Source organism: Dendropsophus ebraccatus, chromosome 5 (assembly GCF_027789765.1).
Source record: "Dendropsophus ebraccatus isolate aDenEbr1 chromosome 5, aDenEbr1.pat, whole genome shotgun sequence".
Taxonomy (NCBI): Eukaryota; Metazoa; Chordata; class Amphibia; order Anura; family Hylidae; genus Dendropsophus; species Dendropsophus ebraccatus.
In genome coordinates, this window is record NC_091458.1 from 24,096,842 (window position 1) to 24,112,541 (window position 15,700).

At 43.1% G+C, this 15,700-nt stretch overlaps 1 protein-coding gene across 1 annotated transcript in view; it reads right to left on the reverse strand.

The window, feature by feature from the left end:
• TMEM135 (transmembrane protein 135) overlaps positions 1-15,700 on the reverse strand; it is a 271,742-nt gene that overhangs the window by 160,131 nt on the left and 95,911 nt on the right. The window contains exon 4 of the mRNA XM_069969670.1: positions 3,500-3,533. Coding sequence (XP_069825771.1) covers positions 3,500-3,533 — 34 coding nt within the window. The remainder of the gene's footprint in view (positions 1-3,499; positions 3,534-15,700) is intronic.

Here is a 15,700-nt window from a genome sequence, read left to right on the forward strand (position 1 = left end):
CCTCTGTCCATGTCAGGAACTGTCCGGAGCAGGAGATGTTTTCTATGAGGACTTGCTGCTGCTCTGGACAGTTCCTGACATGGACAGAGGGGGAAGCAGAAAGAACTTTGTCAGACTGGAAAGAATACACCACTTCCTGCAGGACATACAGCAGCTGATAAGTACTGGAAGACTTGAGGTTTTTAAATTACAAATCTGCATAACTTTCAGACACCAGTTGATTTAAAAAAATAATGCCCTTTAACACGTATTATACACGCACATTGTGTGGTTGAGAGAGCTCCTCCCTAAATAAATAGTGAAATCTATACAATACACAATGGGGCACATCTAGTATCGAAAATGTGACAGAATACTGGTGTAATTTAGTAGGAAAAAAATAGGTTATAGAACTTGTGTCATATTTATTATGTGTTTTATATACTTTCGAGCCTTGCTTTAAAAAAAGAGGTGTGGCTTATTTAGAAAGGGGTGTGTTGTGAAAGGGGCGTATCTTGTTCACGACTCCAAGTAACAGAAATTGCACTAAAAGATATGCAACTAATAGAAAACTTTTTTTTTTTTTTTTTTACTTTGTCTAGTCTGAGTTTGCACTGTCTAAGGGGCCTATTCCACAGAGCAATAATCGGCCCGATTAAGCCGATTATTGCTCTGTGGAATAGAGAGAACGATCAGCCGATGATCGTGTCATCGGCTGATCGTCCACTTAGGTTTACGTGGAATAGTGCGACGGGCAACCGACGATTTCACAAACATCATACATTACCTGTTCAGGCGCAGGTCTTCTCCTGGACCCGCGCGGCAGCATCAGCTTCAGAGCGGCCTGTCTGAGCTGAAAGAGCGCTCATGCAATCACTGGCCAGGACTGCCGCGGCCAGTGATTGTCTGTGCGTTCTGTCAGTTCAGTCAGGCCTCTCCGAAGCTGATGCTGCCGCGCGGGTCCAGGAGAAGACCTGCGCCTGGACAGGTAATGTATGAAACAAGGGCTGCAAGGACATCGGTAACGATGTCCCTGCAACCCTCGCTAATGATTGTCGGGCCGTGGAATAGGCCCAGTAAACGAGCGCCAATCTACTAGATCGGCGCTCGTTTACATCGTTAATCGAGCCCCCATCAGGCCATGGAATAGGACCCTAACACTATGGGGGAGATTTATCAATCATGGTGTAAAGTGAAACTGGCTCAGTTGCCCCTAGCAACCAATCAGATTCCACCTTTCATTTTCCAGAGAATCTGTGAGGAATGAAAGGTGGAAGCTGATTGGTTGCTAGGGGCAACTGAGCCAGTTTCACTTTACACCATGTTTGATAAATCTCCCCCTTAGGGTTATATTAGGCAAAGCAATTTTTAAGAATTAGCGATTAACGATAAATGATCGCAAACTAGATGGTCTATCGTTATCCTGAAATCGTTCACCATATTACACACTACGATAGTTATGACATTACTACGATCGTTTCTTCCACCTGATCTAGATGTTACTTTCATCTGATCCAGATGTTACTTTCATCTGATTAGGCTCCGTTCACAGAATTCCGCCAGTTTTACTCTGTGTGAACAGAGCCTTAGTGAGAATGTGGAATTACAGCGAAAGATTAGCGACCAATCAACAATGATTTTAGCGTCAGATCTAAATGAACCATCAACGACACACAAACAATTTTTCGATCTTTGCCTGCAATTACACAGGACGATTATCGATTAATTTTGATCTATATAACGATAAAAAATATTTCTAAAAATAGGTTCCAACTATTGGAATGAAACAAAAAAAAAACCTGCATGAAGGGGTTAACTATTTAGATGAGCTCAGTAAAATATATACAGGCAGAATTCTTTCACATTCTCCCTGAAGAAGAACACCCGGCAGACGTCGCTGTAAAAACATCTTGTGTTTTCACATTTTTGCACTGCGGCACCTCTATAAGGAAACACAGGGTCCCTTCTCTCCAAGACCTCCCAAGTGTGAGGGTTACTGTCTGTAGGAGCGACCACAACCGTCATACACAACAACTGAACGGACACTATAGATTCTCACTAGACACGGCATAGGGGCAATAGTTATAATCAGAATAAAGTACCTGCCAGAATCCTATACGGGCGCATCACTTACCACCAATATAACGCTGTGATATCTGACCCCAACAAGAACATATCGCACTGATGCCTTTATATACCTCTTCTGGAATCATATGTCTTATGGGTATGTTAGGGTCCCTGAGTCTCACCTGCTGGTAGTAGGTAAGACAGGATAGACAGGATTGTACAGGAGGTGCAGAGGATGCAGCTGTCTCTTACCATCATCCTCAGCACCGTTGCGGTGTACTCAGCCGTTCATTCCCCAGTCTGGTAAGTCCGTTCTCAGCGCTGCTCCGCCCCTTCTATTGATAATCAATGGAGGGGACGGGCTGGATCGGCTCCATGGGGGTGGGCAATGCTTCAAACGGTCTTACCGGACCAAGGGGTAAACAACTAAGTACACGGGAACAGAGACGAGGAGGAAGGTAAGAGACATTCCTTCATCCTCAGCACCACATACGCAATAGGGGGCTATCAGCAGATTAGATTCTTCTAGTTCCCGTTTAATTTGTGCTAACATATACTACAGCATTGAACATACAGAGATTGGTTCTTGCCCCCATTGAGGATTACAATCTACTTCAAAATTAACCTAATATATATATTTTTTTTTGAGGGCGGCGGGGCCCTTCCCCCCCCCCTCAAAAAAAAAACAAAACTGAACTGTGGGGAAACTGAAGTACCTGAAGGAAAGCCATGCAAGCACAGGGGACGGAAAATGACATCAAACAGTATATATAAGCAATATGCAGAGTTGTTTAGACTAAGGGCCTTTTACATTATCGGCAATGAGTGTTGCTGGAAACGGCCATTTGGCTGATATTTGGCCGTGTAAAAGTGATGGCGATCGAGGAGTGGGAAGGCGCCCGATCCTCAGCTGATCGCATCTTTTGAGCAGCCTTATAAATCATTATCGGAGATCGTTCATGCAGCCCGGCTGCTCGATTAATTGTGCCGTCTAAAAGCCCTGAAAACGAGTGCTGATCTAGCTGTTCTGTGCGGTGTTTGTGGCCGTGGACGGTCGAAATCCTTTAGATGTAAAAGGGGGAAAGACAATCCAATATCCCAGGTGCAATCACAGAATTCAAGCACAGGGAGAACATACAGACTATAGGTGCTGCCCATGGTGGAGAAACGTCAGCTGAACCTGCCCAATGCGTAACCGGACGAAAATCGGACTTTTTATCATTACACTCTATGAAGCCAGATTTGATTGAAAGCCGGGAAGAGAAGCCCGCCACAGCTGCTTATCCCCCCCCTCCTTCACAATACGCGTATGCTTAACCAAGACCGGTATGCATGTATGGCTGACAGCAATGTAAAGTGTTAACTTAAAGGGGTAATCTGGCACTTACGTATAATAAGGCATAATACATTTGACGTTTAAAAAAATAAAATAAAATAAAGGTTCTTTTCTTACCTGATTGGCCATGTAAATTGTCAGCAATCCTCTCCTAAAAAACAAAGAAACAACAAATATAAGTGATTGGTAAATGCATTTATTAGAGGTATTGTAGCCAAAAATATAACAAAATGTTTTAATGAATTACAGGAACCCTGCAAACACGATGTACTAATTCACTCTAAATGGGGTAAGAAAAACATGGCCGCCTTCCTCCAGAACCATAGAAACAAACAAGAGGGCGTCTACTAGTGCAATACAATCAGCAGAGGTGAGCACACACTAAATTGTATGGAAATGAACGCACCTGGTGGAGTTGTGCCGGAATAGGCCAAACTCTACAAAAGCGTGTTGTGGTATACATCAGTCACCGCAGCTCAAAAGACTTTGTTATGACATGCTTGAGAAAGGCTCAGTTATATGTGGATGCCGAAACGCGCTGCGCTTATTAATAAATTATTTGTGCTCCTGAATTGATGGTCCATCTCTACTGCGTCTATCATGGACTGCGGTGACCGCTCACTTGCGCTTGGAATTTCAAGTGGCACGACAAAGCTGAGTTCACACTATGTTTTTGCAATCCGTTTTTTTCCATTGAATTCCATTATAAAAAAAAAAAAAAACGGATCAGTTTTTTTTTTTTTTTTTAACAGCCACAATAATGAGGTCAACTACGTTTTTGTGTACGTTAAAAAAAAACGGATCGGGTTTGATCCGTTTTTTTTTAATGACATTAAATGGAAAAACGGATCAAAACATGCATCTGTTTTTTATCTGTTTTTTTTTTGCAAAAAACAGATAGCAAAAACTTAGTTTGAGCCCAGCCTAAGTCTGGACCGAGCCATTCTGTCATACATTTTTCTCCAGAACCAGCACCTCTTCTGTCCTCAGTTTGAGTGTGGGGTATTGCAGCTCAGTTCCATTGAAGTGAATGCAGCTGAAATATAATACCACACACAACCTGAGGACGCTGCTTTTTTCCCCCATAGCTCTTGGTTTTAAAGAGTGACTAATCTATACCAGCGTCATCTACTGTAAGCAGCAAGTTTCCAACCTTGGGGGGGGGGGGGGATCTCAGTCATTTTTGGGGGAAATTTATCATTGTGCGCCTGGGTGAACACCAGGGGGAAAGGCACAGGATTTTGCACAAGCGTAAACCATGGCAAAAAATCTACACTGACTTTGGAGCGCCTCTTAGTAAATCCGGCAGGCGGCATGGGGGCGGGGCTTTATTTTAGACCATTCTTGCTAAATTCCCCCCTGTAAGCTCCTCTAGTCCCTCTGCGGCCTCTTTAAGTGCTTAGGTTCTCCCCATCCACTACACCCTACTCTCTCACCCGTCCCCATTGACTTCTACAGGTAGCATGTAACTGATCCTTCTGTACGACTGTATCCCCTATCAAGACTTGAGCAGCAGTGAATGATGATTTTAAGATAAGAAAACAGGCATTTTTTTCTGGTAAGAGATATTATCAACTTTCTTACATAATGAGGGAATGTTTGATGAAATGGCAGGGTATATACGGAAAGTGTCAGGTCATAGGGTATGGGCTGGGTATAAGGAAATTTGGCACGTACTGGCTCTTTAAGGGACTTGAAGGCATAAGGGTTAAATGAAACTTTGCTCGAAGCACTTGCCCCCCTATTACTGTTTGTTTCCCTGCAGATATTTCAGCAGAAAGGCAGAGACTTGGCCGTCCTAGAGGATACAGCTGCAAGTCAGAGGCCAACACAGAGGAAAAGGTAGATGTGAAAAATGTTCCTTTTTTTTACCTTGTAAAACAACGGACGCGGAGAACATGCATAGAGATGAAGCGTCCAGAACAGAGGAGGCTGACTCATCTAACAAATGGATATTAGGAGGCTTACAAAATGTGGATAAAATTAGGATATTTATCACATTTGGTTGGGATCGGCTTAAAGACTGACATAAACCGGAGCGCAAATCGATTCAATATGGAAAAACAATCTGGATCCATCTTGGATACAGGATATCAGAAGGAATCACAGGGTCGGCTTTGGAACAAACCCAGGGAGCTGTATGTCAGCTCTTTACTAACATGAGATGAGTACTAGCTGCTTTACTAACAGAGGTGTAACAGGAAGCTCCAGGACCCCAGTACAAAATCTAGAACAGGGCCCCCACCTACCATGTATAATACTGGAGTCATCTTACATGGTATGGGGGGTGGGGGGGCTCTTACCTAATAAAGTTACAAAGCCCTGACAGAACCATCTAAATGATTTGGCATAAAATATATATATACTGTATATAAACTAAAGGCCCTAATAAACGGATTGATTATTGGCAGTATTTGGCCAATATCGGCCGTTACGACCGACAATCGCTTAGTGTAATAGAAGACAATGATCAGTAAACATGCATAACGTCGGCTGATCATTGTCTTTTAACATGCTGAAACAATAACGATCAGGATAGCAGCGATAAGCTGCCGTAGCTCCAAGCAATAGGAACGGTGGCAGCAAACCACTGCTATCTTTCGTGGGCTGCCCGGACGATCTAACGATCACCCAGGCACCGCCTGGCAAATGACAGCAACGATCAGCCGACATTGTTCATTACACAAGACTATTATCGGCCAAATACGGACAATATTGGTCAAATATGGCCGATAATCGTCTCATGTAATAGTGCCTTAAGAGTGTCAGCAATATCCCTCTCCCTGCTATGTTTCACTGAAATAAAGCTGCAATCCATCTCTCCGGTGAGTGCCGTTCATTCATCTTTACTACTGTATAACTACTAGACTCCTATGTACTAGAATATAACTACTATAATACTGCTCCTATATACAAGAATATAACTACTATAATACTGCTCCTATATACAAGAATATAACTACTATAATACTGCTCCTATATACAGGAATATAACTACTATAATACTGCTCCTATATACAAGAATATAACTACTATAATACTGCCCCCTATATACAAGAATATAACTACTATAATACTGCTCCTATATACAAGAATATAACTACTATAATACTGCTCCTATATACAGGAATATAACTACTATAATACTGCTCCGATGTACAAGAATATAACTACTATAATACTGCCTCCTATATACAAGAATATAACTGCTATAATACTGCTCCTATATACAAGAATATAACTACTATAATACTGCCCCCTATATACAAGGATATAACTACTATAATACTGCTCCTATATACAAGAATATAACTACTATAATACTGCTCCTATATACAAGAATATACCTACTATAATACTGCCCTCCTATATACAAGAGTATAACTACTATAATACTGCTCCTATATACAAGAATATAACTACTATAATACTGCCCTCCTATATACAAGAGTATAACTACTATAATACTGCTCCTTTATACAAGAATATAACTACTATAATACTGCTCCTATGTATAAGAATATAACTACCATAATACTCCATTGTCCTTGCAGGTGGAGGCCCACATGCATGCTCAGTTGAGCTTCAGAGTAGGCAAGTGTGAATGTATTCTGACTCCTCTGGTGGTGGCTTATGTCTCTGAGAACAACAAGATCTAACAAGTTAAAATATAGGTTTCAAGACTGAGACATCATGTGGGTTTTCCACAATGATAGACAAAACTAGTCAGAGATTGCTATTTTACCAAACACATCACGTTGTGTAGATAAGACGTTTCCCGTTCTATACCATCAGTTTACATACGGCTTCCTCTGTATACATTACAGCGCAGCTGAGTCACTATTCTCCATCCACAACGTCTTGTGTACAGGAGGATTATGTCGGGCCCTGTGTAAACCAGCAATGATTTCAATACAGCAACTGTAAACAGGTGTCAGTGTACATGACACGGGGCCCATTCATTGGCCCCCAAGTGTTCAGATTATACAAACTGGGGGGAGATGTCTGCAGTTGGGTTACTGTTGTTTTGTCTTGAACCGGTTCGAACTGAAGACCTTGTAAAAACATTGTCACTGTGTAAATCCCATGATGTCGGCTGTTTTTCTCGTGTGACACCACATGACAAAACAAACTCTTCCTGCCTCGCTTTTTGTTCTTTAGCGTGTAACAGCAGGTATAAAATCACCGGGAAACCACTATTCACATCAATCCCTGCCGTCCCGATGGTTAATTCCTGCATACTGGGGAGAAGATATCATTATTAGGGCCTGCAAAGTGCAACTTATTGATTGTAAAAAATGGTGATGACATGGGACAAACTACTTTACTGCCCCAAAAAGGTTTTTGGAAGACATCTACAAAACATTAAAAAAATATCTACTATAAGGCTATGTTCACACTACGTAAAACTATGGATGGTAACAACGGACGTAGTTTTTGCGCAGCGGAACACAGCCTATTAAGCAATGGGTTCCCGGCCGGAGCGTACACACATCGTATATGCTCCGGCCGGAATCTGTGCGGCCCCACAAATAACTGACAGGTCAGTTTTCTGCGGCCGGAATTCAGTTAATTCCGGCCGCAGAAAGACCTATCAGTTCACACAGTGAAGCGAGCGGCTCCGGACGCTCACTTCACTGTGTGCTATGGTACGCTCTAATGAGGGCGCACGCTGATGTGCCCACATCAGAGCTCTGCGGCCGGAAAGATCATCCGGACGCTACTTAAGTACCGGCCGAGATGATCCGGCCAGAGACCGGCCGTTCCGTGACCCGGACGGGGTCACGGAACGGCCGGTCTCATACGTAGTGTGAACAAAGCCTAATACTGCCCCTATGTACAAGAATATGACTACTATAATACTGCCCCTATATACAAGAATATAACTACTATAATACTGCTCCTATGTACAAGAATATACATACTATAATACTGCCTCCTATATACAAGAATATAACTACTATAATACCGCTCCTATGTACAAGAATATACATACTATAATACTGCCTCCTATATACAAGAATATAACTACTATAATACTGCTCCCTATATACAAGAATATAGCTACTATAATACTGCCCCTATATACAAGAATATAACTACTATAATACTGCCCCTATATACAAGAATATAACTACTATAATACTGCCCCCTATATACAGGAATATAACTACTATAATACTGCTCCCTATATACAAGCATATAACTACTATAATACTGCCCCCTATATACAAGAATATAACTACTATAATACTGCTCCTATATACAAGAATATAACTACTATAATACCGCTCCTATGTACAAGAATATACATACTATAATACTGCCTCCTATATACAAGAATATAACTACTATAATACCGCTCCTATGTACAAGAATATACATACTATAATACTGCCTCCTATATACAAGAATATAACTACTATAATACTGCCTCCTATATACAAGAATATAACTGCTATAATACTGCTCCTATATACAAGAATATAACTACTATAATACTGCCCCCTATATACAAGGATATAACTACTATAATACTGCTCCTATATACAAGAATATAACTACTATAATACTGCTCCTATATACAAGAATATACCTACTATAATACTGCCCTCCTATATACAAGAGTATAACTACTATAATACTGCTCCTATATACAAGAATATAACTACTATAATACTGCCCTCCTATATACAAGAGTATAACTACTATAATACTGCTCCTTTATACAAGAATATAACTACTATAATACTGCTCCTATGTATAAGAATATAACTACCATAATACTCCATTGTCCTTGCAGGTGGAGGCCCACATGCATGCTCAGTTGAGCTTCAGAGTAGGCAAGTGTGAATGTATTCTGACTCCTCTGGTGGTGGCTTATGTCTCTGAGAACAACAAGATCTAACAAGTTAAAATATAGGTTTCAAGACTGAGACATCATGTGGGTTTTCCACAATGATAGACAAAACTAGTCAGAGATTGCTATTTTACCAAACACATCACGTTGTGTAGATAAGACGTTTCCCGTTCTATACCATCAGTTTACATACGGCTTCCTCTGTATACATTACAGCGCAGCTGAGTCACTATTCTCCATCCACAACGTCTTGTGTACAGGAGGATTATGTCGGGCCCTGTGTAAACCAGCAATGATTTCAATACAGCAACTGTAAACAGGTGTCAGTGTACATGACACGGGGCCCATTCATTGGCCCCCAAGTGTTCAGATTATACAAACTGGGGGGAGATGTCTGCAGTTGGGTTACTGTTGTTTTGTCTTGAACCGGTTCGAACTGAAGACCTTGTAAAAACATTGTCACTGTGTAAATCCCATGATGTCGGCTGTTTTTCTCGTGTGACACCACATGACAAAACAAACTCTTCCTGCCTCGCTTTTTGTTCTTTAGCGTGTAACAGCAGGTATAAAATCACCGGGAAACCACTATTCACATCAATCCCTGCCGTCCCGATGGTTAATTCCTGCATACTGGGGAGAAGATATCATTATTAGGGCCTGCAAAGTGCAACTTATTGATTGTAAAAAATGGTGATGACATGGGACAAACTACTTTACTGCCCCAAAAAGGTTTTTGGAAGACATCTACAAAACATTAAAAAAATATCTACTATAAGGCTATGTTCACACTACGTAAAACTATGGATGGTAACAACGGACGTAGTTTTTGCGCAGCGGAACACAGCCTATTAAGCAATGGGTTCCCGGCCGGAGCGTACACACATCGTATATGCTCCGGCCGGAATCTGTGCGGCCCCACAAATAACTGACAGGTCAGTTTTCTGCGGCCGGAATTCAGTTAATTCCGGCCGCAGAAAGACCTATCAGTTCACACAGTGAAGCGAGCGGCTCCGGACGCTCACTTCACTGTGTGCTATGGTACGCTCTAATGAGGGCGCACGCTGATGTGCCCACATCAGAGCTCTGCGGCCGGAAAGATCATCCGGACGCTACTTAAGTACCGGCCGAGATGATCCGGCCAGAGACCGGCCGTTCCGTGACCCGGACGGGGTCACGGAACGGCCGGTCTCATACGTAGTGTGAACAAAGCCTAATACTGCCCCTATGTACAAGAATATGACTACTATAATACTGCCCCTATATACAAGAATATAACTACTATAATACCGCTCCTATGTACAAGAATATACATACTATAATACTGCCTCCTATATACAAGAATATAACTACTATAATACCGCTCCTATGTACAAGAATATACATACTATAATACTGCCTCCTATATACAAGAATATAACTACTATAATACTGCTCCCTATATACAAGAATATAGCTACTATAATACTGCCCCTATATACAAGAATATAACTACTATAATACTGCCCCTATATACAAGAATATAACTACTATAATACTGCCCCCTATATACAGGAATATAACTACTATAATACTGCTCCCTATATACAAGCATATAACTACTATAATACTGCCCCCTATATACAAGAATATAACTACTATAATACTGCTCCTATATACAAGAATATAACTACTATAATACCGCTCCTATGTACAAGAATATACATACTATAATACTGCCTCCTATATACAAGAATATAACTACTATAATACCGCTCCTATGTACAAGAATATACATACTATAATACTGCCTCCTATATACAAGAATATAACTACTATAATGCGGTTCAGGGAAGAAACAGAGTGCTGCACCTCACACCTATGGCTGATACTAGTGCCGCTTGGCTAAATAAAAAACACATCAGAATTTTGTGTATGAATTGATCAATCCATACTGCCCCATGTACCTCGTGCCGGTATCTGATACACATGGGTCCCTACACTAAGTCCACACCGTGCCAGTCAGTGGCCACCAACCCCGCAGGCGTGCACAGCCAGGGAACGGGGGCCATGGGACGGCCCTGCGACCCCCATGCCACAGGACCAGACCCAAAAACACCACACCAGAACCCGGCCAGCACCGCCGGCGGAGAAGGTCGCCCCCAAGCAGCACAAGTCTGGATAAGGTATTGCGCTCACCATAGCTGCAGCAAACAGAATGGGAAAAAACAGGAGGGATTAAAACCATGTGCACTCAGGTGTCTCCTGCTAATTGCGGTCATGTGGGTCTCACCAGGAGGAGTGCAAAACACGGAGAAAAGAGAGAAACAAAATGCGGTTCAGGGAAGAAACAGAGTGCTGCACCTCACACCTATGGCTGATACTAGTGCCGCTTGGCTAAATAAAAAACACATCAGAATTTTGTGTATGAATTGATCAAGCCATACTGCCCCATGTACCTCGTGCCGGTATCTGATACGTCCCATGTGTATCAGATACCGGCACGAGGTACATGGGGCAGTATGGCTTGATCAATTCATACACAAAATTCTGATGTGTTTTATATTTAGCCAAGCGGCACTAGTATCAGCCATAGGTGTGAGGTGCAGCACTCTGTTTCTTCCCTGAACCGCATTTTGTTTCTCTCTTTTCTCCGTGTTTTGCACTCCTCCTGGTGAGACCCACATGACCGCAATTAGCAGGAGACACCTGAGTGCACATGGTTTTAATCCCTCCTGTTTTTTCCCATTCTGTTTGCTGCAGCTATGGTGAGCGCAATACCTTATCCAGACTTGTGCTGCTTGGGGGCGACCTTCTCCGCCGGCGGTGCTGGCCGGGTTCTGGTGTGGTGTTTTTGGGTCTGGTCCTGTGGCATGGGGGTCGCAGGGCCGTCCCATGGCCCCCGTTCCCTGGCTGTGCACGCCTGCGGGGTTGGTGGCCACTGACTGGCACGGTGTGGACTTAGTGTAGGGACCCATGTGTATCAGATACCGGCACGAGGTACATGGGGCAGTATGGCTTGATCAATTCATACACAATATTCTGATGTGTTTTATATTTAGCCAAGCGGCACTAGTATCAGCCATAGGTGTGAGGTGCAGCACTCTGTTTCTTCCCTGAACCGCATTTTGTTTCTCTCTTTTCTCCGTGTTTTGCACTCCTCCTGGTGAGACCCACATGACCGCAATTAGCAGGAGACACCTGAGTGCACATGGTTTTAATCCCTCCTGTTTTTTCCCATTCTGTTTGCTGCAGCTATGGTGAGCGCAATACCTTATCCAGACTTGTGCTGCTTGGGGGCGACCTTCTCCGCCGGCGGTGCTGGCCGGGTTCTGGTGTGGTGTTTTTGGGTCTGGTCCTGTGGCATGGGGGTCGCAGGGCCGTCCCATGGCCCCCGTTCCCTGGCTGTGCACGCCTGCGGGGTTGGTGGCCACTGACTGGCACGGTGTGGACTTAGTGTAGGGACCCATGTGTATCAGATACCGGCACGAGGTACATGGGGCAGTATGGCTTGATCAATTCATACACAAAATTCTGATGTGTTTTATATTTAGCCAAGCGGCACTAGTATCAGCCATAGGTGTGAGGTGCAGCACTCTGTTTCTTCCCTGAACCATAACTACTATAATACTGCTCCCTATATACAAGAATATAGCTACTATAATACTGCCCCTATATACAAGAATATAACTACTATAATACTGCCCCTATATACAAGAATATAACTACTATAATACTGCCCCCTATATACAGGAATATAACTACTATAATACTGCTCCCTATATACAAGCATATAACTACTATAATACTGCCCCTATATACAAGAATATAACTACTATAATACTGCTCCTATATACAAGAATATAACTACTATAATACTGCTCCTATATACAAGAATATAACTACTATTATATCCTTTCGTCTCGGCGGTCGGCTCGGTGACTGAAGGAGTATCGCAGTACCTTGACTGGGCTCTCCGTCCCCTTCTGCCCACTTTTGCCACCTATCTAAAGGACACAAATGATTTCCTGCATGCTCTCGATACCGTGTCTTGGCAGCCTGGATATTCATTAGCGTCCATCGATGTCGAGAGCCTCTACACCCGCATCCCTCATGATGCGGGTGTGGGGGCCGTCGACCACATCCTTGGACGTACGGGCCAGTCTACCGCCTATAGGTCTTTCATCAGTGAGGCCTTGTTGTTTGTACTGGAGAACAATTTTTTCACTTTTGAGGGGGATTGGTACCGTCAGGAGACTGGCACTGCCATGGGCACGCCGGTCTCCTGTACGTACGCCAATCTCTTCCTGTCTTTGTTGGAACAAAATTTGATTTTTTCTGTTAATAATCCCTATATTAAACACATTGTCTCCTTTTTCAGATATGTGGACGATGTGTTCATCATTTGGAATGACTCATCCGAGACATTCCACGACTTCGTCACATATCTGAATACTCATAACTCAGTTAACATGCTGTTCACATCCAACTTCGGCGGTGATAAACTTGATTTTTTAGATGTTAAAATTGAAATTATCAGTAATTCTATTCACACATCGGTGTTCCGTAAGGAAACAGCATCCAACGCTTTGTTGCACTACTCTAGCTCCCACCCCTCATCCGTGAAAAAATCTATACCCTTCAGCCAGATGGTCAGAATCCGACGCATCAACAGTCATGACGAGTCCTTTCACATCCAAGCCAATGAACTACGCAGACGTCTAATGACGAGAGGGTACCCCTCTGACGTCATTAATGATGCATACAGTAAAACATGCAGTATGAGTATTTCTTCCCTGCGTAAACCTAAACATAAAGCGGTTAACTACCAGAATGACAGTTCCAAGAGATTCACATTTTCCTTCCAGAATTCCCCTATGAATGAAACTCTAAACAACATCGTCAGAAAACACTGGCACATTTTAGAACAAGATGACGATATAAAAGGCGCTGCCCTTAATAAGCCCATGTTCACTTTTAAGAAAAGTAAAACTATAGGGGACACATTATCGGCCGGTAAAATTAATCGCACCAAGTCTTGGCTCAACAAATCCTTGCCCTCAGGCAATAAACGATGCGGACAGTGTCAATACTGCCCCCAAGTGTTGGCACAGTCATACATTATCTTAGGAGGGGTAGAATGTTTTATAAAACAATTTATCACTTGTAAAACCACGCACGTCGTGTATGCAATCATCTGCCCCTGCCATAGATACTATGTAGGCAAAACAAAAAGAGCTATGTGGGTCCGTTTTAAGGAACACCTCTATTCACTTCGATCGGGGAAGGGGGTTCCTCGCTTGATCAACCATGTACGGAATGATCATGCTAATGATGCCAAATGCCTAAGAGTCATAGGCTTGGAAAGAGTTAATCCCCCTAGTGGCGGCAGTGACTGGCTAAAGTTACTGTTGAAATGCGAGACCAAATGGATCATCCGTCTGGATGCCACAGGAGTGTCTGGTCTCAATGAGAGAAATGACCTGAATGCCCTTCTATTTTAACACGTTACTACGGCTTGGTTTTAATGTGTCTTTCATATGTGTCTTTTGTAATGAATTATGTCTGCACTTTGTTCACATGTGTCACATGACCTATAAAACACACCCTCATCTGTGTGTTACACGCCAGACCTGACGAAGCGGGAGACCGCGAAAACGTTTGTCTGATTGCACCCGCTCCTCCACCTTCCCCCTTCCCTGCTACGTTCATTCCTGGATGAATAAAGGATTCTCTGTCGGCATATCAAGTGGTGAGTGACCGCCTCTATATTTCTACCTGTTCCATGTTGGACTGTTTTCTTTTTTGGCGCCGAGCACCTCCACTAGCCGTACCACATCCAGATAGGAGCGAGCCGTCCACAGTACTGCTCATGGTGTGGGATTCCCTGTAGTGCCAGCCACCCAGCTCTCACCTTGTATAACTACTATAATACTGCCCCTTTATATAAGAATATAACTACTATAATATGGTGAGGGGAGAAACGATGTCCGGCACTAGCTGATATGGGGAGCACTGAGTCAGGATAGACAGGACAGGAGATACGCGGCTGTAAGCGATGGTGTCCTTACCACTGAGTTGCGGTGCAGAGGCAGAGCAAAGACGAGCAAATAACAGTATAGAGAAAGAGAGTCTCGCACTCACCAACTTCAAAGATGCAGGTGGTTTAATTCAGACACATCGGAGCATATGCAGCAGGGAGAGGGAAGGTGGAATGGCAGGTGCGTTCACAGAGGAGCAACAATGTTTCACGCCCACTCAGGCGCTTCGTCGGGCTAGGAACAGCGTGTACGTGAGGGGGAGGTGCATATATACAAGTGAACAATAAAGTTACAAAAGTATCAATAAAGTTACAAATGAGTCACAGTACAAATAAACATGTGGCAAAACATTAGAGGAGGGTATTGAAATCGTTCCTCTCATTGAGGCCACAAGGTCCTGTGGCGTCTAAACGTAAAATCCATAACGTCTCGCGTCTGAGA